The 24,069-nt window shown below is 47.8% G+C and overlaps 1 protein-coding gene across 4 annotated transcripts in view; it reads right to left on the bottom strand.

Annotated features, from left to right (window-relative positions):
* The window catches only part of ZZEF1 (zinc finger ZZ-type and EF-hand domain containing 1), a 103,875-nt gene that overhangs the window by 78,910 nt on the left and 896 nt on the right, over window positions 1-24,069 (bottom strand). For all 4 annotated transcript variants that reach the window (XM_058705695.1, XM_058705693.1, XM_058705694.1 and 1 more), the window contains exons 2-5: window positions 7,395-7,539; window positions 3,908-4,102; window positions 2,185-2,356; window positions 1,145-1,344 (exon numbers count right to left, since the gene is read on the bottom strand). In XM_058705695.1, the coding sequence (XP_058561678.1) occupies window positions 1,145-1,344; window positions 2,185-2,356; window positions 3,908-4,102; window positions 7,395-7,539 (712 nt within the window). The remainder of the gene's footprint in view (window positions 1-1,144; window positions 1,345-2,184; window positions 2,357-3,907; window positions 4,103-7,394; window positions 7,540-24,069) is intronic.

A 24,069-nucleotide genomic window follows, 5' to 3' on the forward strand; every position in this document is an offset into this window, starting at 1 on the left:
ATCTTTCCATTGCAAAGTTTCTTAGAAATTTACGTGTCTTGAAAACTAACACAAAGATCGTTTTTTAAATCCTGACTAAATCCATAGTAAGAAAACTTCTACAGCTAGGGTTCTGAAATTTCGATTGAGTTAAAAACAGGAGCTTGCTCACAGCAGTTGTGAGAATTTATTTCTGATAATCAAGTCCAAACAGGGGACGCAGGCATGACTCACTTTTAAGAGGTGTCACAATTTCTTATTTGGGTTGGAGAGGAGGAGGTGAGAAGTTAAAAGGGACACAACTTAGAGAAAAGCCCAGCACAGTGAGACAGGAAGCGTCTACTCCAGGAGCTGAACTACCGCTCTGCCTACGGGCAAGACACAAAGACTCTACCTCCCTAGGCCTCAGTTCCTTTGAGCAAAGTAAGAACACTTCTTTTGGCCCAGGAGAGCATTAGAAGAAATGAGACAAAGCATGAAGCATTCCGGCTCCCTGAATGAAAAAAGCCTGGAAAGAAATCACAGAATTGTGATTATTTCCAAAATGCTAGGTGTGACGCAAGGTTATAATATTATAAAAATGGAAACAACCTAAATGTCCAAGAATAAAGAGCTGGTTAAAACTAAGGCAAATTCTTACAACGCTAAACAAAGGTGTGCAAAAACACATGGTAGGACAACGCGCTAAAGAATTACAAACCAGCGTGGAAAGCGTATTGCCGTTTTTGTAAATATGCACCCACAGCCCTATGTTTTATTTTTAAAAGGTGTGTGTGCGCGCATGTGTACACACGTTTACACACGCACACACACGCGCACATGCGCGCACACACACACAAGAAAAGATCTGGAAGGTTCCACACTAACACATTCACAGTGATTATCCCTGGGTGGTGGGATTTTGAGTAATTTTTGCTTATATTTTGTAGTTTTACAGTAAGGAAACAAGAATATTTCTAACTTAAAAAAGGCTTCTATGACTTTTAAAAACACCAAATAGATGAAATAATGTGACTCTCATGCACATCACGAGTAGCTAATCAAACCTACAGAGAGAATCTAACGGTTTCTCCATTTTAGAAGTCTTCCCGCTAAAAAATACTCCTTCTTCCCTCCACCCCAAACCCCTTAATTAGAAGGGCAAGGTGCACCCTGGCTGACTCACAGAGCTGGCTGATGTTGGCATTTTCCAGCAGCGTCACGTAGCCGGTGACATTGCTGGGGATGTGCACGTCGCGGACATCCTGGAGCTCACCGACACTCCTCCCCACAGCCACGGTCACCTGCTGCGGCATGTAGCTCTGGTCTGTGGCAGCCACTGCGATGGACAAGTGTCTAAGCACAACATCTGGCTTCATTTTTAAGCTGGAAAACACGGGAGCAGAAACCGCAAATGTTTACACGGGTCAGAAGCGGCAGCATTCACAAGTCCCATCTCCAAGACCTTGTCTTTGATGTCACCAAAGACTCACTGTCCTAAAAGCAACCAACTTGAAACGCTATTAGTTTCAAAGTCCGTATGACCTCTCATCTCAAAAATTCCTTTCGGGTCAAGATTAATCTTACGTTTCCTCTTAAGCTACTAATACAGGCAGGAAAGTACAATACGAACATCCTAAAAGACATCGCTTTACCTGAGAAACAAATTCTAAACTGCATCCAAAGAACTGAATATACTCCCTCGGCTGTAAGTTAGACGGCTAAAGGTCACATATACTCCCTATGAGAAAACAAGACGATTATTTCTATTCCACCAACTGGAAGGAGCCCATCCTCTGAAGAGACAGGAGAAGCTTGAGAACTAGAAGCGTCCCAGCTGATAGTCGTCAATTCCACCCCCGGGTTCCTGCTCATCCCATCCCCTCGCTTCCTCAGCGGCAAGATAGGTGCATACGGGTTTATTAAATGCACAGAGAGGATCTTACAATGTAAAATCGCATCTAAGTACTTGCCCCTTGTGATATTAATTTTCCTGAGAAACTAGCGAAAAAGATCTGAAGTCAGTATCACAAGATATTAGTCAAATACTACTTTCTCCCCCAAAATTCCAAGTAAAGGGATTATCCGTGTTTATGGACAGAAGAGCCCGGCGGCATCATCTTACAGGAGCCCCTGTACTTGATTCTTATGGCATGGAAGGTAATTTTGAGCGCACTGATGAGATGGGCACGCGGGTCGCCCAGCAGCTGGTGTGGCGCCACCCACCGGATCCAGTGTGAGCGGGCACTGCCGTCCGACTGCCAGTATGATGCCGTGTCTCCATTTGTCATCTTGTCGATGTCCGCGGGGTTGGAGGACGTTTCTATGTAAGCGTAGCACTTTGCCACCGACTTGAGTTTATCCATCTCAGGGCTCCTAGTTAGGTCTCCAGGGCTCTCTGCAGGGAAAATCAGATTCCATCACATGACATCTCTTTCACAAAGGGAAAAAAGGGTCATTTGAAATACCTAACACAAATACGCTTGGTACCTTGGTCCTCGAAAAATAAGCGTTCCTTAAAATCTTCTTCCGAAGAACCAATATAAAAGCAGAAATTGGCCACACTGCTCCGTGAGCCACTGCAGTGCAGCCCCAGAGACATGAGCAGAACCACGCTGAGGGCGGAAAATGGAACCTTACAGGCTGAACTCAACGTTTCCTTAATTGTGTGTGAGATTTTTTAACCCACTCATTTGTAAGCCACTTGTGTTTCTGAGTGAGGCCTGGTCCTCCCCTCAACTATTTTCTGTGGGGCACAAGTCTTCTTACCAGTTTGTATGTTATATGACGTGCCCGCACACACGCACATGCACACACACACGTGCGCACACACACACACAGAACAGGTGATGTTTACTGAGTGTTCGCTGTGAGCCACTTTTCTATACATTATCTATGTTCTAATTCAGTTTAGCAATGAGGAATCTAAGGCTCAGAGAGTTAAGTAACCGCCCAAGGTCAGAGCCAGTAAAAAATTAAGTCTGTCACGATGTGTTACAAAATACATTTTTATTCCCTGAATATCATTCGTCTTTCGACTCTGCTTATATTTTCGGCTGTACAGAACTTTAAATCTGCATAAAGTCTAATTTATTCATCTCTTCTTTTGTAGTTTGAGTTTCACATCTTGCTTAGCAAGGTGTCCCATGTCAAGCGTTTGTACAGAGTAGGACTACTTGCCTCTAGCACTTTATGGTTTCTTTACAGCTGAACTGTTTGATCTACCTGAAATTTGTTTCAGTGAATGGAATGGATGACAATCTAGTTTTATTTACTTCTCCAAATGGCTGGCCAGTTGCCCTGACCCCACTTGTTGACCGATTCGCCTCTCTACCTTGTACAAAGCAATGCTGACTGTACCTGGTACCATATTCCCACACGTGCTTGGGTCTCCTTCCTGACTCTATCATGTTCCACGGACCTGTCTGTTCACACTGTCAAACTGCCGGTGTCACGGAGGGAGTCCGGGGTGGCCTTCCTCATGTATTCAACGACTACGCACAGAGTATCTACCACGTGGCAGGCACAGTGCCCGGTGTTAAGGATAATGACACAAATGAGGCAGACAAAATGCAGAGAAATAATAATGCTGCAGCTTCAGGTAGTAAGTGCCACTTAGACCATTAAACCGACAAAGGTGACGGTGACTAGAAGGTGGGGAATGGTACGGGTCGGGGGGGGGCATTAAATTAGATGGGGTAATGAGGAAAGCCTTCCCCGAGGTCACATCTGAACAGAGACATGAATGAGAAGCCAGTTGTGCTCAGAAGGGAGGGAGGGAGGGAGGGGAGAGACAGCGAAAGCCAGCAGACCACATTCTTATGCCACAGACTAGCAGCCGTTCTAGTTTTCGGAAGAGAAGGCGGGGAGGAGGGTCTGCTCACGGCGCATCTGGAAGAAACGACGACAGAACGCGGTCCCATAGCCCCCACCACACACGTGCACGTACCCTTCTCCTTCTGTACCAGCTGGTCCAGGGACTCCTTCAGAACCGAAACCCTCATGGAGCACATGTTATTGCAGTGGTCCAACATGGGGCAGGGGACGGCCATGCCGGAGAGCCGGTTGCGATGCAGGAAACGCAGGATCAGGGACGCGTGAACACCCAGGCCCTCCTTGGACTCTGAAAATATGTCTATAAAACCTAGGCAGACAAAAGCCAGTTTGGGTGATGCAGGAACGCGCCACAACAGTGTTCCCACACCCCCGCCGGTGGCCTACCTCGACTGGCTGAGTGAAAAGCAGCCATTATGGGTCTTTACTGATACTCTAAGTTTTGATCATTTAAAAATCTAAGCAACTTTTAAGAAATGAACCAGTGGTAATCTCAACTTAAAAATTAATTTCGTGGGACGCCTGGCCGGCTCAGGTGGTGGAGCACGTGCCTCTTCACCTCGGGATTGTGAGTTCGAGCCCCATGTTGGGTGTAGAGATCACTCAAAAATAAAATTAAAAAAAAAAAAATTCCTTCCGTTTAACAAAATTTTAGAAGACTTTGAATAATGATTATTTGTTTCAATCCAAACTTTAAAAAGGTATAAGCACCGAAACACTAACCAGAAGTTCTTAAACATGTTGTATATACAGAACGTGGGCTCAGGATCAAGTTTATCGTCCCTGTGAGTAAGAGTAACTGTTTTTATACGAAACTACAGGACACCATGATGACGACGGTGCAGCCACCACCCTGACCATGATTCCCGGTGGCATCTCACGGCGTGCAGGCTCTGGCCCCCACTCCAGTGCAGCTCCCTGGAGTCTGCCCACTCCGTCCGTCCCTCTGGCCTCAAAATCTCCCATTCATGCTGACCCACCCACATTTCCTGAGCGGCTCTCCCAGCCGTCCTCTGTCTGGCATTCAGCCAAGCCATCTTACAAACCCACAAAACACACAACGTCTACCCCTGTTTCACACCCTCCCGTGGCTCCGCATAACCTACAGTGAACACAGGTGCCCATAACCCTGTAATAAGTGGAGAGAGGATAAACACGGCACCTCTTCCCAGAGCTCAGATACGCTCGTGGGTTTGGGGGAAATTTTTCTTTTTACTTTCCAATGAATCATAACTGGACGTGACAAAAAGTACCTACGTTACAAGCGTACTGACTGATGAACTTTCACAAACTGAACACTCCATGTACGCAGCACCAAGCGCAAGACCCCAAAAGTCTTAGCAGAAATTATTTAAGTGTAAAACAAACAGGTTAGGGGCACCTGGGGGGGCTCAGTCGGTTAAGCGCCCGACTTTGGCTCAGGTCATGATCTTACAGTTCACAGGTTCGAGTCCCACGTCAGGTTCCGTGCTGACAGCTCAGAGCCTGGAACCTGCTTCGGATTCTGGGTCTCCCTCGCTCCCTGCCCCTCCCCCGCTCGCACTCTGCCTCTCTCAAAAGCAAACAAACACGTAAAAAATTTAAAAAAATAATAAACAAACAGGTTACATTCAGGAATGAAACTCTGCACTAATTTTTAAGAGAAAACACGAGACTGACGAGAATTTATGTGCTGGAAGCGGCCCATTTCGACGACGCCCTCCACACAAAGCCTGGAGACACGGGCTCCGTTTCCCCAGACTCACCCGTCCGTGCCACCCCTGCCCTCCTTGCACAGCGTTTGTTCCCTGGGCAGACTCCACGGCAGCAGCACCCTCAGGCGAGGACACTGCTGATGCCACACCCACGTGCTCAGCACCCACGTGGAAAGGCAGACAGACTCGGGCAATGGGGACACTCTTCGACACGCGGAAACGGCAGCGGACGTGGCAAACGCTTAGCGCCGGCACAATGAGATGTGAAAGGGACAAGTTCCAATCTTGGTCAGAAAGAGCGACAAGGAACAAATCCCACAACAGGTGAGTCCAGCTTACCAGGGTTTGTCCTAACACTGTGAGAAAATACTTTTTGTACACTGGAGGTTGATAGAAAATTTTGAGTAAAAAGTCCTAGTCGCCCCCCTGCTACGTAAGCACGTTGGGCTCCGAGTCCCGAGTGTTTCTAATTCTATCTCCCCTCCCCCGGTCTCCCAGAACAACAGTGCACTGAGTATTATTTCAGGTGGGTTCCCTGGTCTTCGCCCCTTCCTCCCCTCCCCAACATCTGCTTGAGGTATCCACATACAGCTCCCGATGTTACCGGTGCTGGTAACCCACACGTGGTAGTGATACGGAAATGCCGAGACATGACTTAGCGAAACATAATTCAAAGCACACTTTTAACTGCCACGAGAGTAGGAAAAAAGTTAACATGTATGGACTACCTACGACGCTATAAAGATGACATAATTAGGGGCGCATGGGTGGCTCAGTTGGTTAAGTGTCCGACTCTTGATTTCAGCTCAGGTCATGAATTCCGGTTCATGAGACTGAGCCCATGTTGGGCTCGGCACTGACAGCGTGGAGCCTTCTTGGGACGCTCTCTCCCCCTCTCTCTGCCCCTCCCCTGCTCATTCTCTCTCTCTCTCTCTCTCTCTCTCTCTCAAAAATAAACATTTTTTTAAATCCAAGATTATACAATTGAAGACAACTTGAGGAAGAACGCAAAGCTGCATTCTTCATCAATATACACACATCGTCCTTTCCCAGCTCAGCACGCCCTCCGCGGTAAGTCAGAGAGGTCAAGGGCAACCCCATTTACATCGGCGCGCCTACCAAGTCTACCTGCCTCCACCGCCACTCCCGCCAGGCTCTGCGCTACATGTTAGGACACCGAGAGCACAGAGTAGGAGAAGTTCTGAGACGAGCTGAGGGTACAAGGATGATAAGCAAAGTTTTATTCCTTTGCAACTCAACTGTTTTCTCACTGGAAAAAAAAGAGGGTAACTTAATTTTGATTCTGTCTTCGAAGTCCCTAGAAGAAACCATACAAAAACACAAAGTTTTTTCCGAGGGACAATCTAGAAGAAGCATTGCTTACTTTCATGCTGTTTTTATTACTACTTAAATTTCAGAGTGGTAGGTTTCAAAAACAAACAAACACTGGGCACCTACCATCTACCAAAGATACGTTAAATGTGAGGACACAGCAGAAATAAAAGGTCCCCGTCCTCACGGAGCTCAGAGTATAAGAATAAAGACAGACATTTACGGATAAATGAACGATTAATTAATCAATCACAGCGCTGACATGAGGCAAAGACAAAGGCAGGATACCAAGAACACACACCTGGGGCCAGGGACGGCTTCTGGAGAGAGTGAAATAGATACCCACTAAGGAAGGCAGGCTCACGACAAAAGTTCCTAAAAACGGCAGATCTGCTCAAGCATCGCTGTACTGGGGACCCAGAGGGATGACTACGCAGAACACGGACTCCAACCGTGGGCTTAACAGACACGACTGGAAAAGCACGTTTATTCCATGGCACCCTCAGCCTGCCTAATGACAACCCACAGGACAGCAAAAGCACCCTCCGGCCTTCAGCACTCAGATGACAGCCTTACCTGGGACCAGAGAGCAGGCCTGCAGTTGCCTGATGATGTGGCCTAGCTCCCCCTGGAGGTTAGCCCCACTGGAGTTCTTGAGGGCCTCCAGCATGTTCTCGGCATCCACTGTACCATCACCCTCGGCGTCAAACTGGGCAAAGGCCTGCAACACAAGAGATACAACAAAATCACGTCTGTTCCAAATCATGGATACTTTGCCGCTGGTGACACTGTTGTGGCTGCAGGAAGAGTCCACTGACATCACTCAAAGACCAAATAAATCCGGGATAGTAAGGCGCCTTGTATAGAAGTATACTACGTGCACACACAAGGTTACCCTCTCATCTTTTCCATGGGATTAACCCCCTTTCCCCAAACAATTGCAGAAAGCAACCTGTGCAACATTTTCCAACTGGTTACAAAGTGCCAAACACAAAGCTAGAATCAGAGACTCGGCTTAGAGCAACACCTTGGGTTAGCCGGGCTTTTCCTTTCAGACACTCTTTGGACGCAAGACCCAACTTGATTTATCAACTCCACAGCCCTGTTTTCACTAACCTTTAACCGTATTCTCACTTGCTCCCTGCCCTTGTTGGGTCATCTGGGGAACTGGGTACAGCGTGGGATTTGGTCTGAATCCTGCTCCGTCACTAACCAGCTATGTGACTGTCCACACATTCCTTTATCTCCAAAAGCCTTACCTCCTGGATCTGAAAAATGCAGCAAATATTACCAAACTCACAGGCTGCTGTCTGGATTAAGTAACATTTGAACAGAGTCCAACACAGTGAAAGCATATCAGAGTGCAAAGTGTCTCCTTCTCCTTTCTAACCTGCACTGTCATTCCCTCTGTGTCCCTGACACCATTCCCTCTCACATCCTACAAGACTCCCCTCACCTAGCGACTGTCCCAGCTCCCCAGAACTCAATCTCTGCCGCATTAGTGGCTTCTCTCTTCCTGACGATACACTCTCGCACAGACATCCCTCACCATGAAATACTTTGAGAGTCTCCCCACCTTCTTTTCCAGGTCATTCTCTCCCTTCCTTGAAACTCTTGCCTTTTCCTTATTTCCCTCCGTCATGAAATGTGGAGATTTCCCACTGAGGTTTCATGACTGATACAAGTACCCACTGCTGTCACGGACCTCTAAACGATGCAGTGTTTAACAGGAACGTAACAAATCCCAGTGTTCATGTCTAAAACCATGGGCATTCAGTGCAGGACGGGGGACAGTTCAGAGCAAAGTGTGAGAGAAAGCTGCCGCATTCTCTTGGCCTTTCCTCAACCTCGCCAGATTATCCAAAAAGTTAACAGGATCAAAGACTACAGTAATGAAGAAACAATGTTCGAAAGAAGAAAATACCTTTTTCTCTTCTGATTAGACCCATAGCTTACTACAGAAGCTCCACCCCAAAAGGGAAAGGAATGGAAGGGATGAGAGGAAAGAGACCGTGAGGGACAGAAGACACTGCCTGTGAGGACGGACGCAGGACCGTGGTCTTCAGGGTGCAGAACAGGTGCCTGCAACGGGCTGTCACAAGAAGGGTCAGCGAGGATTAAGGTCGTGAGATAAAAGTCAGAGGGAAAAGCTCCTCACGAAGACGGACTCGTCGGTTGCCCGTGGGGTATAAAGACGGCTGAGGGCCTCCGGGAAGGAAGGCCCAGGCCTCAAGGCTTCCGAGCGAACCACAAGCAGCTGTCACGAGTGTTCCAACAAAGGCATTCACCTCCGCCTCCTCCCGAAATCCCACCAAGACAGCATTACACAGGGATGTTTTCCTAAAGCACAAAGACAGAAGCAAATATCGTATGATGCAATAGCAACAAAACTGTGGAAGCTGAGAAACAAACAGACGCCCAGTGAACACCACTGTCCGCAAGAAAGAGGCCCCTGAGCCGGGAGCGGGCAAGCGGAGACACAGGCTGCTTCGCGCTGAGGGGCCCAAAGCCTTCGTAGGACCCAGCAGCAGTGGGTGCTGCCGAAGGTGAGGGAAACCAGTGGGAGGTCTGTTTCGGGAAGCAGTTAAAGCAGACTGGGTAGACGCTGATCTTAAGGAATCACCGTGGGTTTCTTTTTAAGGGGAAAGCGTGACAGTGAGATTGTGTGTTTTTTTCCAGAGTTCTTACCTTTTAAAGATACATAATGAAAGATTAATCAATGAAATATTTGTGGAATTAATTCATTCATTAATCAATGAAATATTTGTATGTGTACATACAAACGTAACAGATCTCCAGATCCTCTCCCCAGTCAGAAGCTGGGGTGCGGGGCTGATTTCCTCTAGAGCGTGGCACAGAGTCTCCGGACTAGGAAATACCAGGCGCGGCTGAAAGGGTCAACACTGTACCGAAAACGGGGCACTAATGCCCAACGGTCAAGGTCTGTAAGACTCACCCCTCCTCTAGGGCTCCCCGAGTGCTGGCAGCCAGTTTCACACTCTCCAGGCAAGACACTGGGGGGCTCTTCTCTGGGGGTGCTGGACAAGCCCCCGAGGACAGACCTGGAGACACTGGCACTGGAGGGCGCCCCCCGCAAGGGCCCAGCACCTTCCAGTGAGGCTCAGCTGTCAGTAAGCCAGACGCGTGGAGCCCCCACCTCTTTAGTACCCTGCTCTTTAATGTGAGTGGGGGCAGCCCAGGACCACTGACGCCTGAGGAACGGCTTAATATGAAACACAGAACAAGCAACTTGGAGAAAAGAAAGGAGAAGGAGACAAGACCGTCAAAAAGGTGATCATCAGTATCTTCAGACAAATATTTTAAAAAAGGTATTTTTAATACCACTTTTACTAAGGTGTAACTCACATACCATCAAATTCACCCTTTTAAAGTGCACAACCTAGTGGGTTCTAGTATATTCAGAACCCACCATATATCAGCAGCCACCACTACCTAATAAAAAAGACGCTGTGTCATCATGAGAGAACAGGAGACTACTATTAAAACCAGTCTATTCAGAATGTTTTCATAAGCTCCTGAAAGTTAACATATCACAGCAAAACGAAAATCTTAACAGATTTTGCAAGAGAAATCTCAAGAGGCTGGAAGTTCAGTTGACTGAGGTGCCCAGAGAGTACAGCAAAAAGACAGAATGACGGAAACTGGGAAAGAAAAGAGGAAAACAACCAGGAGGCCTGTCCAGGAGCCCACTATCCAAACACTCGGAGTTCCGGAAGAAAGGGGCACAGACAGCACAGGGAGAGAAAGGACAATCGTTACGATTCGAGGGGATTTCCCCAAACTGAAGGATGTGAGTTTTGAAACAGAAGAGGCCGAATACCCTACAGGTGGATAAAGGCACATGGGACTGAGACTTCACGTCACTGAGCAGAGAAGTTCCTACTTGCAGGGAGGAGACACAGCGTCCATATCAGAGGTTGGGAACCAGAGGCTAATTCCGCAGGTATGCCGGGAGATGGAAGGTGATGGGAGCTGGGCCCTCCACATAAGGGGGGGGGGGGGGGCCCTCTCTAACCCCAAAGTCAGCATGTAGCCACAATACCACCAACTGTGAAAGAGTGGAAAAAGACATTCTTCCACACACAAGGCTCTCAAAACACACACTAGTTCATGCTCCCTTCGTCAGAAAGCGACCAGAGGGTGGTGTGGTCACCTGAATAAAGACCACATGGAGAAAGAGGAAGAATGGGGTCCAACCGAGAGAGTGGACGAGTCCCTGGGGTGCTGCACAGCACACGTCCAGAATGAGGCAGGTCGGAAAGCTCTGGAGAAGATGAGTCTATGCAACTCCTTCCTGTGTGCTTGAACACACTGAACGTGTTAGAAGACATTCAGGAAACTGGCAGAGAATCTGGAGTTAAATTAATAACAGGGACCAAAAAGCACCAATTCAGTTGTTAACGTGGGAGGAAAGACATATAAGGAAAAGCAGCAGTGGAATAAACGGCTCAGGGACACACACGATTCATGTCACCTTAATAACACACACACCGAGAGCAAACTAAACGCAGCAGACACACTCTGCCGGGGGACAGGTGTGTGGATGTGGGTGAGGACAGGATGGCGAAGGACAACTAAGGACATGCTCTGTGCGGGGAATAAGATGGCCTAAAAACTGACAACTCATAAAGTAATGCAAACATGACATCTGGTGACTCTCGGGGACCTACCAGCACCAGCTGCAGGGGCCAAGTGACAACTCGGTGACAGTGAGACACTGCGTAGGGGCGCGGACGACCCATGGGCTCTATGCCGCATGAGTGATGACAAGGAAAATCAAAAATTCTGAGCGTCTGCTTCAGGCACAGGATAGAATGCATCAGTAGTTTTATAGCTTTTTCAGTCATGTCATATTCCTCCTCTGTAAACACTGGATATATCAACCATAAATAAGAGTTCTGGGACAACCAGAAAGGCGTGAATATGGACATCAGATGACACAGACATGAACTGACATGGAAAGGTGAAGGCCACGGACTGAAAAAGTAGGCTACGGAAGAATATCCGAGAGCAGTCTCACGTTAGTTTTAAAAAAACCAAATATACACACTTTGCACATTAGTACAAAGCCCCAGACACACAAATATGAAAACACATGTGTGTGTGCAAAATAAGACCTGAAAGCATAAGTGTTTGCTAATGGCAGTGACGTGACAATCTGCATCGAGGGGGATTTTTATTTTTATTTTTTATTTATTTTTTATTTTTTAATATATGAAATTTACTGTCAAATTGGTTTCCATACAACACCCAGTGCTCATCCCAAAAGGTGCCCTCCTCAATACCCATCACCCACCCTGCCCTCCCTCCCACCCCCCATCAACCCTCAGTTTGTTCTCAGTTTTTAAGAGTCTCTTATGCTTTGGCTCTCTCCCACTCCAACCTTTTTTTTTTTTTTTTTTTCCCCTTCCCCTCCCCCATGGGTTTCTGTTACGTTTCTCAGGATCCACATAAGAGTGAAACCATATGGTATCTGTCTTTCTCTGTATGGCTTATTTCACTTAGCATCACACTCTCCAGTTCCATCCACGTTGCTACAAAGGGCCATATTTCATTTTTTCTCATTGCCACGTAGTACTCCATTGTGTATATAAACCACAATTTCTTTATCCATTCATCAGTTGATGGACATTGGGCTCTTTCCATAATTTGGCTATTGTTGAGAGTGCTGCTATAAACATTGGGGTACAAGTGCCCCTATGCATCAGTACTCCTGTATCCCTTGGATAAATTCCTAGCAGTGCTATTGCTGGGTCATAGGGTAGGTCTATTTTTAATTTTCTGAGGAACCTCCACACTGCTTTCCAGAGCGGCTGCGCCAATTTGCATTCCCACCAACAGTGCAGGAGGGTTCCCGTCTCTCCACATCCTCTCCAGCATCTATAGTCTCCTGATTTCTTCATTTTGGCCACTCTGACTGGCGTGAGGTGGTTATCTGAGTGTGGTTTTGATTTGTATTTCCCTGATGAGGAGCGACGTTGAACATCTTTTCATGTGCCTGTTGGCCATCGAGGGGGATTTTTAAATATCAGGAAATGAGAACACAAGCCTGATATAAATTCGGAGCCAATGGGCGTGGAGGGAGACAGAACAGAAGCACAGCCTCCGCCTGCCCCAAGACCCCACCATGTGACAACCACAGCGCGCACAGCCCTTCCCCACTTGGCCCCGGCAGGGCACAATAAGGCCTCGAGGTCTGAGGGCACCAGCACAACTGCAGCCTGTCCCACGGGGAAGGACATATGCTTTGGGAAGCTCCGAATGAACATCTGAGCATCCCTAAACTCCAGGCACTTTGCGTAACACCACTTATCCCTCGTAAGGGCAGCAGCAGCACTTCGTTATTAACTGCCCCACTTTGTAGATGCACGGAGAGGTCAGATAACTTGCCTGAGGTCACACAGCTAGTACTGGAATCCGAGACTCCAGACTCAGTTCTTCACGACTGTGTTCTCCTTCCTTTGCTCAGAGAAGGCCCAGGGCTCTTGCAGTCTGGAAACTGAGGACGTAAAATCTCTTTGAGCTCTTCTCTTTCCCCAACAGCACCTCATGCCCACATTTACTCAGAATTAGCCTTAAACCTGAGACGCACTTTCTCTAAACCTCAAGATGGCACTCAAGTCCTACATCCACTAAAGCTCCTGGCTTCCTCCTTGTTTATTGCATCTCCAGTGCTCTCTGCTTCCCAACTCCTGTGCTGATGACAGACAAGAAAAAATCCCATAGAAGTAAGGTTATAAAAACGACGACAGTTTTGCTATTCCTCATAGATTCTGTTGGCCTGTCAATAGTTAATGAACACAACAAGAAGAATTTTGAAACAAACAAAAACATTTTGGGTGAGAGAGAAAAAATCAGAACAGCATGACTAACAGCTTCACCAAATAAATAAGTCATTTCCTAACACTCGGAAACTGTCCTCAAAGAAACGTACAGGTTTTCTGGCACAAAAAAGACTCTCAGATCAATGGAACAGAATACAGAACCCAGAAATGGACCCACAAACGTATGGTCAACTAATCTTTGACAAAGCAGGAAAGGATATCCAATGGAATAAAGACAGTCTCTTTCTTCAGCAAGTGGTGCTGGGAAAACTGGACCACAACATGCAGAAAAATGAACCTGGACCACTTTCTTACACCAGACACAAAAATAAACTCAAAATGGATAAAAGACCTCACTGTAAGACAGGAAGCCATCAAAATCCTCAAGGAGAAAGCGGGCAAAAACCTCTCTGATCTTGGCCATAGCAACTTTTTACTCAACACGTCTCCAGAGGCAAGGGAAACAAAAGCAAAAATGAACTATTGGGATCTCATCAAAACAAAAAGCTTCCACACAGCGAAGGAAACAATCAGCAAAAGGCAACCGATGGAATGGGAGAAGATATTTGTAAACGACATATCAGATAAAGGGTTAGTATCCAAAATCTATAAAGATCTTATCAAACTCAACACCCAAAAAACAAATAATCCAGTGAAGAAATGGGCAAAAGACATGAATAGACACTTCTCCAAAGAAGACATCCAGATGGCCAACCGACACAGGAAAAAATATTCAACATCACTCATCATCAGGGAAATACAAATCAAACAACAATGAGAAACCACCTTACACCTGTCAGAATGGCTGACATGAACAACTCAGGCAACAACAGATGTTGGTGAGGATGCAGAGAAAGAGGATCTCTTTTGCACTGTTGGTGGGAACGCAAACTGGCGCAGCCACTCTGGAAAACAGTATGGAGGTTCCTCAGAAAATTAAAAATAGAACTACCCTACGACCCAGCAAGTGCACTACTAGGTATTTACCCAAGGGATACAGGTGTGCTGTTTCGAAGGGACACATGCACCCCGTGTTTATAGCAGCCCTATCGACAATAGCCAAAGTATGGAAAGAGCCCAAATGTCCATCGACGAATGAATGGACAAAGAAAATGTGGTATATAGATACAATGGAGTATTACTCGGCAACCAAAAAGAAGGAAATCTTGCCATTGGCAACTACGTGGATGGAACTGGAGGGGATTATGCTAAGTGAAATTAGTCAGAGAAAGACAAAAATCATATGACTTCAGTCATGAAGACTTTAAGAGTCAAAACAGATGAACAGAAGGGAAGGGAAACAAAAATAATATAAAAACAGGGAGGAGAACAAAACACAAGGGACTCTTAAATATGGAGAAGAAACAGAGGGTTACTGGAGGGGTGGTGGGAGGGGGGGATGGGCTCAATGGGAAAGGGACATTCAGGAATCTGCTCCTGAAATCACTGTTGCACTATATGCTAACTAATCTGGATGTAAATTAAAAAATAACAATAATTAACTAATTAATCAAATTCAATTTAAAAAAAAGACCGAAGGTGAGGGAATCACATTAAAAAAAAAGAAGAAGAAACGTACAGGTTTTCAAACCGAACAGTAACGCCTCGTCTGTCTCACAGGACTTCGCGGAATCTGGTTTGCTCATGCGCTTGCTCAACACTCTCTGATAAGCAGCCACTACACACGACAACTTGCGCTCGTCTCTACACATATGAAGATAGACAGGGCACAGTCCTTGCCCTCTAAAACCCTCACGGCCTTAGAGCAGACTGTAAACCAACGGCAGCAATGTGGTGTGTGATCATCGTTAACAACGGAATTACAGCATGAACAGCTGCGTACCTAACAGTTACCGAGCATTTACTAAGCACCAGGCAGACCTCTAAGGCCCTAACGTGCGTCGACTCGCATTTTCCACAACAGCCCCAAACGTAGGTACCACCCTCTCGCTAGGGAGCAACAGAGAGGTTACGTATTTCGTTCACGTCCACATGATGAGGAGCAGTAAATACGCTGCTTGGATTTGAACCCCATTGAGATTTGGGACCCCACACTAGGAACGGCTGTGCCGTGAGCTGACAGACACTCAGAGACCAGAAGCACCAGAGCGGGAGGGTCGTTCGGGGAAAACGGCCCCGAGGAGACAACCCTTGCACTAGGCCTTAACGAATACCTAGGAATCTGTAAGCGTGCGACGACGGGGCAGCCACGCTAGGTAGAGGGGACGGAGTGGGAGCACAGGCAGAGTGCAGGGAAAACCAAGAGGACTACAACGTGCTTGGTGTGGCTGCAACCGAGGCAGGCAGAGGAAGAGCGGGACGGAGGTCAGGAGAGAGAGAGAGCCGGGCCCGTTAGGCTGAAGAGCTCAATCTCACGGTAAGGGGACCACGAGGCCGCCGGAGAATATCGAGGGTGGAGGGAGCCAGTCATTCCAGATCTCTGTCAGCGCTCGAACTGGAACGGACTGACCAATCTCTTAAAAGATGTGCCTCTGTACAGCTGGAACCCCTTCTCCAGTGTCTCTGGGACACACACTGGTGACGGGAAACTCCTGTCTCCTGGCTGGTTCTGACAGCAACAACTCTCTTCTCCACAGAACGAAAGGGAACGCGCCTCCTTCACGTCACCACCTGTGGGCGTGCGGAACGTACCCGAGCCCTGTGCCCCCAAACGGCCCACAGACCACTGAAAACAGTGATCGTCTGGCACCGAGTCTCCCTCAACCAGTTCTCGATCTCGTACGGCTTTAGTCTCATTGCCACGCTGCCTGTCCCCTGGGGGACCCTCCAGTTTAACATAACCTCAGAGCAGAGCTTCTAAAGTCTCACTGGCTGAGCCGCTGGATGAAGCACGTTTCATGTCACGACCCCGCGTCCATAATGTTGACACAAAAGTGTCATGAAATGATGTAATACTTTCTCTGATCAGATACAAGGTGCTCTGATCTTTCCTACTCCATTCTGATCTGTTTAACGTTTAATACGCAAATTAACACTCCCTAAACACTCACTAAATTTCCAGCGGTTTGAAACTCTACGCCCTGGAACATGGGGCCCAAAACCCAAGTGGACACACTAGGTCTGGCCCTAACTGTGCAAAGGGGATGAGTCCACTTTGATCTAAAAACAGAGCAGTGCCCCCTATTTCCATGGGGCCAACACCCATCTCCAGGCGGTCAGGGACGCGGCCCGCAGTCTCCTCGTCCTCCTCTCCTGATTCAGGCCTCCTCCTACCACACCCACCCTGCTCTGCCAGCCACAATGTAGCCGTAGCCGCCCGGGCGGCACCCAAGGACAGGCCCCAGGCCATGCGGCATGTGAGAAATAACGAGGGCAACACAGTGAGACTAAGAGGAAGTCTGGAATCAAGTACGGCACCGGACTCACCGCCTCTCCTCTGTGAGCCTGGGACAAAACTCGGGGCCCCTAAGTCTCAACCCCTCCTCCTGCTCAGCCTGTCCTCAGAGCTTGCCATGAGGATCCAAAGGTTTCAGGAACAAAACTACGCCCGGCAAAGTGCAAAGAACTGTCACTACAATCTAGTGCCCACCTCGCAGACGAGACACACGGGAGTGGACTGGCCGGCTGCACATTTCTATCCATCTGCCCTGGCCTAGGGCAACACGGGACGGGGCTCAGACCGATCCTGTTTAACCTCCTGAACCCAGCAGTGGGATCAAGACCACGGTACACACAGCAGACCAGAACCGGGGCAAGGACCAGAGGGCACACGTCAGGCTCCACACAAAGGTGGCACACTGGTTCCATTTGGGAGAAACATGCTTGCATCAGAGTTCTGGATCTGGTCTCAGTACTGCCACCTGCCGGCTGAGAGGCTCACCTCTCACTTGAAGCCTCCCTTTGCCCATCTGTGAGACAGTGCTGCAGCCGCGTCTAAGTGAAGTACTCAAAGGCTTAGTCCACAGAAGACGGAGCACACGGTCCTAGTGCAGAGCTGGGACCAGAGGAAAGTGACACCAGAAACAGCAGCAAGCACGTGCCAGGCACCGTTCCAGGCGCTCTGCGGGAACTCATTCATTTAACCCTCAGGGTAACTAGATAAGGTAGATACAGGACAGGCAGCCGAGACGCAGGGTGCTCGCGTGAGTCACACGGCTTAGGCATGGTGGGACCAGGACTTGCCCGCGCGCAGGCTGACCCCAGGGCCCCAGTCTGAAGCTCAGGGCAGTGGAACGGGCGGACTTACAAAACAGCAAGCTCACTGATCCCATTAGTGGACTCACTACACATCTGTCCAGGGTGTGACAGAAGGGACCCCTTTACTGGGAAAGGGGAGGGGACGGGTTGCATGCAATGGCTACTAAGCCACCCTGCCCCCCGACTCTAGGCTAGATACCAAAGGAGCGTCATTCCCAAACTCTGCCACAGTCTCCCACGCGAATTTATCTGCACATGCCACACCTTTCAACTGCATCCCTTCCTTCCTTTGCCAGGCAAATTCTTCCAGCCTCTCAAGCCTTGGTTTGGTGAAGCCTTTCCCAAACTCCATGCCACTGTTAAATGCTCCTCTGCGGATCCTGAAAGACTGCTAGGGGTGGGGCAAAGGGCTACAGGGGGCAACGGGAGCACAGGACAAAATCCCCACACATACGAGAAACTGTGAATGGGCTTGTCTGGCTGAAAATACCAGGAGATGAGAGTGGAAAGGTACTAAGACCTAAAGGTTGGCCCAACATTTGATTGCGAAAGCAATGGGGAGCCACTGAAATTTCTACAGTAAGACGGCACCTGATGAAGTGGCATTTCAGAAATCCGGGAAATCAAAACAGAGCTCCTCCATATGGCTCTCTGAGACCATGAATTTCTCTGGAAGAAGCCAACGCCATCATCCCCGACCCAGAAAAGCACACAGCGCCAAAATAACCTCCAATTCTGCCAGCACCCTCCCCTGCCGCACTGCCTCTTCACCACCCATGGCCATCGCTAACTGAAGGCTTCCTGGGTGCCGCAGCAGCACAGGCAGGTGGGTGGGGGCCTCGCGGCCTAACTGCTCACCGAGACCAGGCAGTGCGCTCCTAAGTGCCCAACGACGGGTACAGAACAGGAAGCAAGAGCCTCAAGGGCGGGGCTGAATCAGAAGGACACAAAAGACATGTGAATCCTGTCACAAGAAAAGCTTGGTCCTGACCAGGTGACAGGGCCAAGGCAGGGAATCTCGAAGAACTGAGAGAAGCCAGGTCCACACACGGGACAAGGTGGGTGTCCCACCGGCTAGGGCACAGGCCTCGCGCAGGTAAGGGCCGACGGGCCAGCCTGTGGGCTCCAACCCGTTCCCAGGAATACGCACCTGACTTTTCAGGCAGCAGGGAGTCCCCGCAGGCTCTGAGCTAAGGGTCAGTGGTGCTCGCAGCCAGCTTCATCTTCACGGTGCAGACACAAGTGTCTAACCCTCTGTGCCCTGAAAGGGCAGAGAATGACACCTGCACAGTTCTGTCCGCATACTTGTTGGGCTCAGGGCCACTCTACATCAGCTGATTAACACTGTTGACACGACAATGACAAACGGTATTTTTCTCTAAGTTTCCTCTAAAACCCAGCAGTGACTAAGAACCTTTTTAAGTTTTCACTAAAGCTATATTTAACTGTTTCCTCAAACATCAAAAAATACATTACTGTAAGGTGACAGATTGAAGATAAAACACAAGGCTGGAGAATGAGGGCAGCACCAACCAACGTGAGGTCCCTACAGGGGAGAACACCCACTGAGCCCTGGCTGTGAGCCGGGGCCGTGCTAAAACGATAAATAAATGAAAATGGTCCTTCCCTCAGATTTACAGCCCAATGAATTTCCCAAAGCACCAAAGTGAGTATGTCAAATTATACAGTAAGACCCATTCATCTCAATTCCCCCCTAACAGCCGACTGCTGCCATTCTGTGTTCAGCACCTCTTCCTGCCCTGGACTCTACGCGATCTTCTGCAAGCCCATCATGCCGAGAGCACAAACACGTCATCTCTAATCTCTGATGTCAAACAGACATTTAATTTTAACTCTACCGCTCTTCTGCAAAGAAGTCAACTCGATACCGCTCCCTAGAACAGACCGAATCCTTCCCCATGGACCACACCTACCACGAGGAAAGGTATGTCACACTATAAAATGATAACGCTTCAGACTTTGGTCTGTAATACAATTCCAGCAACTTCGCTAGGACACCACCTCAAGCAACCAAGGTCGTGGGAATGTGAAGGCAAGGCACCTGGGTGGACGCAGCCGGCAATGCAGACTTGGAGCCCAAGAGCAAGTACACAGCTCGGCAACTCAGCCGTGTGACAGGAACGTATGCCAATGAACCTGCTCCACTGTGCTCGAGGAAGAGAAATAACTCATCATCTTAGTTGCTACCACAAAGACATTTTATTACTCTTTCACAAAAACCCTTACACTTGTATGGAAGTATCAGAATACATTTTCACCAGCTTAAGGGGAGAATTAACTAAGACACAGAAATGTCTCCACACTCAATTCAAAGGACAGACTTACCTTAAAGCAAAGAATCACATACGTGGCTAACACTTAACTCTTGGGATATTACTAATACCATTACCCTGTACTTATGGACAGAACAACCACTGTGAGCTTATCCCAGTCAGGTTTTTATTTTATTTTTTTATTTTTGAGAGTGAGAGACCGCGTGAGTGGAGGAGGGGCAGAGAGAGGGGGACACAGAATCCAAAGCAGGTTCCAGGCTCCAAGCAGTCAGCACAGAGCCTGACGCGGGGCTGGAACCCACGAACTGCGAGATCATGACCTGAGCCAAAGTAGGAGGCTTAACCGACTGAGCCACCAGGGCACCCCCCAATCAGGTTTTTCAACCTGCATAAGCCTTCACATAGAGCCAGACCTGCTCTCTTCCACTAACCAGTGCTAACCAGTGCTAACCAGTACAGAGGGAAAGTCACCAGATTTTAGTATCAAGCAAAGCCCCAACTATCCCCCCACACCCAATCTAATACAGGTAAATAGACTTCAAGAAAAATACGCCATGCTTTTTCTCAAATTTGAATTATCCTTGCCAGGCCTCCCTTAGCACATAGGGGAGAATTAAAGAATTAAGGCTAGGGGCGCCTAGGTGGCTCAGTTGGCTGAGCGTCTGACTTTGACTCAGGTCACGATCTCACAGCTCGTGAGTTCGAACCCAGCATCGGGCTCGCCGCTGTCATCGCAGAGTCCCCTGTCCCCCCTCTCTCTGCCCCTCCCCTGCTCACACTCTCTCTCAAAAATAAATGCAACATTAAAACAAAAAAAGAATTAAAGCTTAAGAGGAATGATGAGACTACAGAATAACAATCACAGAGAAGCAGGTCCTTGAAGGAGAAAGGGCACAGGCTTCAGGGACAGAAGACTCACACTTGAGTGTCACTACCCAAACTTAATTTCCAAACTTCTTAGGTGAGTCCCTGAACCCTACAGTGTCTTCAGTCTCCACCTCAGTGTGGTGGCTGCTGTCACCCACCGGCCCCACACGGCTGGCCAAAGTCACCAGATACCAAGTGTTTGAATACATTGTAGACAAGGAGGGAGACAGTTACACAGATGTGAACAAAGACTTCCCGACACGTTATCTTGTGACTTCGGTCTACGGACACTTAATGCTCTATGACACGGCCCTAGATGGTACCCGGGATTTTTACAGAAACGAGAACTTGCAACATTTTACAAGTCACCAGTTCTTACTGCTGTGCTTACAGCTCCTTAATGTTTATTTTTGCCACATAGGTGGCTACTGGGACTTTGTGTTTCATAACAGGAAGGTACAACCATTCGGTTTTTCCTCCCGGGTATTTCTTCAGTTACAGGGGCGGAGTGACCTCCGGATTTAACTATGCTCAACGGTCCATGGATCACCTCGAAGGGATCCAAGTCCTCACCAAGCATAATATTTTTGACTTTCGGTCACTGAAAGGAAAAGAAAGAAAAGACATCACATCAGATGAGGAGGCAACAATGTGGCAATTTCCTCACTGGAACAAGGAGATGACCCTGTATCTCAGGCAGGTCTTCTCTCCCAGGACTCTCCAGACGCAAACGCCCAACAGGCTAAGACACACCTCCACTTAGCTGCCCCATGGACACACTGAGCTCAGCATGGCCAAACCGAACTCATCTGGTCTCTGATCGGCCCTTCCTGAAAAGGTTTCTGTTGTCAATCAACAGTACTGTCACTTTTCTGACTGCTTAAACCAGTAATGCTGGGGTCATCCTTGATTCCTTTCTCCTTCTAATCCTCCACTCAGACTCAGGACTGCTTGTCCTACTTCCTACACACCTCTCAAAATTGTTCATAATGGCCTCCAACTGATCTGCTTGGATCCACTTCTCCGACCAGTTCTACACAAGGAAGCCACAACCATCACGTACCCTGCTTAAAACTCGTTTCCAAACTCCTATTTCACAGGGGCTGCAAAGGACTCCCCATGGGCTGATTCCGGCCTACTCCTCTAGCCTTGCTCTCTCCTTCAGCATTCAGGAACCGAGCCACGTGAGTCAAAGACTACCAATTATAATGTGATATCTGCTCTCCTCTTTCACAGTAATTACATACTTATTTTTCAGCAAATTACATGGCCATGAAATAAAAATCTCGCCCATTCCCAGACTCCCTTGCAGCTAAGTGTGGCCATATCACTGGGCTTGAGCCAATGGGATGCGAGCCCTGCCCTTAAGCAAGGAGATGTGGCCCTCTCCTTCCCTTTTCCCTTTCCTGCTGTCATAACGTGCAAAGTGACAGCGGAAGGAATCATTTGGGTCACTAAGTAAAAGGTGCCTGTGGATGATGACAGCACAAGAAGGTGGATGGAGCCAGGTCCCCGGTGACTGAAATTGCCATGTCAAAGCTGGCCTACCCACCTGGACTTTTCCATATGAAGCCTGTTTACTATTTAAACCACCAACGCACGGGCTTCTCTGTCCCTTGAAGCAGTTTTGCCTAAGCCTCATTCATCACCCTATTCTTCCAGACTCTCCATTCTCTGGACTTTGGTGCACGTGATTCCCTCTGCCTGAAACACTGTTAGCCCTTCCTCTGATCCTTGCCTGCTTTCACCCTTCGACTCTGAGCTGAAATGTCACCCTCCACATAAGTTTTCCTTGACTTCCCAGAGGAGATTACATACTCTTGCTATTTTTTTCCCTACACTTTCCTTTGGCTAATACTCACCACACCTATAATTGCTGGGCTCATGTGTGTCTCCTTCAGTACTACATACCCTTTCAGAGCAAGTATCTGCTTTTTCCACAGTCACCCAGGAGCCTGGCACTCAGCGCATGTTCAACAAATATTTGCTCAGTGAACAATATCACAGCCCTCGAGTGACCTCTGGACGACACCCTGAGGATTTCTTGACCTTACATTACAGGGCTCCTGTCAGCTCCACTCACAGCTCTACTCCTGTCACTCTCAATGTAAATACTCTCCCTCCATTCCCTTCTGGACAATTCTGAAATGTGCCAACTCCTTCAACTGATCTGCACAGCCCTTTCTGGGACCACTTCATTTTCTCTTAATACACCGAGAGCTAGAGTGCAAAGTATTATGTGAACTCTTGGAATTAAGAAAATACATACATGGAGACCCTTCACTAACTAATATGATCACATTGTCAAGAACTGAGATATCTTACAGGTATCTTCTAAAAGAAAATGTAAGAAACACACAAACCACAGTATCTGAATTCTGACTACACACAGTAAACGTTCTTAAAATACTTTAAGAGCCTCTTGTTGTAAAGTGTACATCACTTTTTAAGGTCATTACAACTAGCTGTCGGTTTACTGCTTTATATACTCACCCTTCACCGACACTGAAGATTTTACATGGCTTACACATTTTCACAAAATAAGCATCTTTTTGTCATAGCGCTGTGGAGTTAAAGAAATAGGGTCCCAAGAAGAAGGCAGTGGGACATAAGACAAAGAAACCAAAAAAATCAGGGGATCTGAGTAATAGTCTCAGGTTGCCAATGACTCAGGGGACGACCCTGGCTCAGTTCTTTTTAACTCCACAATGAAACGGTATAGGTGAATCCTAAAATCTCTTTGAAGAAACAACATTGTTGCCATATCAATTTGCTGTTAACCATTTAACAGAGATGACGTTGGTGACTTATGCCAAAGGCTGTATAATTACAAGTATTTACAGGAAACCTGACGTTTGTCTATCAGTTTTAGGTTACGCGGAGGCTTAAGTTGAGTCTAAAATACGGTTCTTCAACTATCTGGAAACAAACGTGTACTTTGGAAATGCTAGTTTTTGTGCGATGAGAATGGCTGCTGGAATGTGAGATTTTCCACTGTGTGTCATTTTCCTCCCACATTTGTTAGGCGCCCACACTGGACTCGGAAGGTGCTCTGGTCAATAAAACAGAATGGTTTTCTGTGTTCAC

Source organism: Neofelis nebulosa, chromosome 16 (assembly GCF_028018385.1).
Source record: "Neofelis nebulosa isolate mNeoNeb1 chromosome 16, mNeoNeb1.pri, whole genome shotgun sequence".
Lineage (NCBI taxonomy): Eukaryota > Metazoa > Chordata > Mammalia > Carnivora > Felidae > Neofelis > Neofelis nebulosa.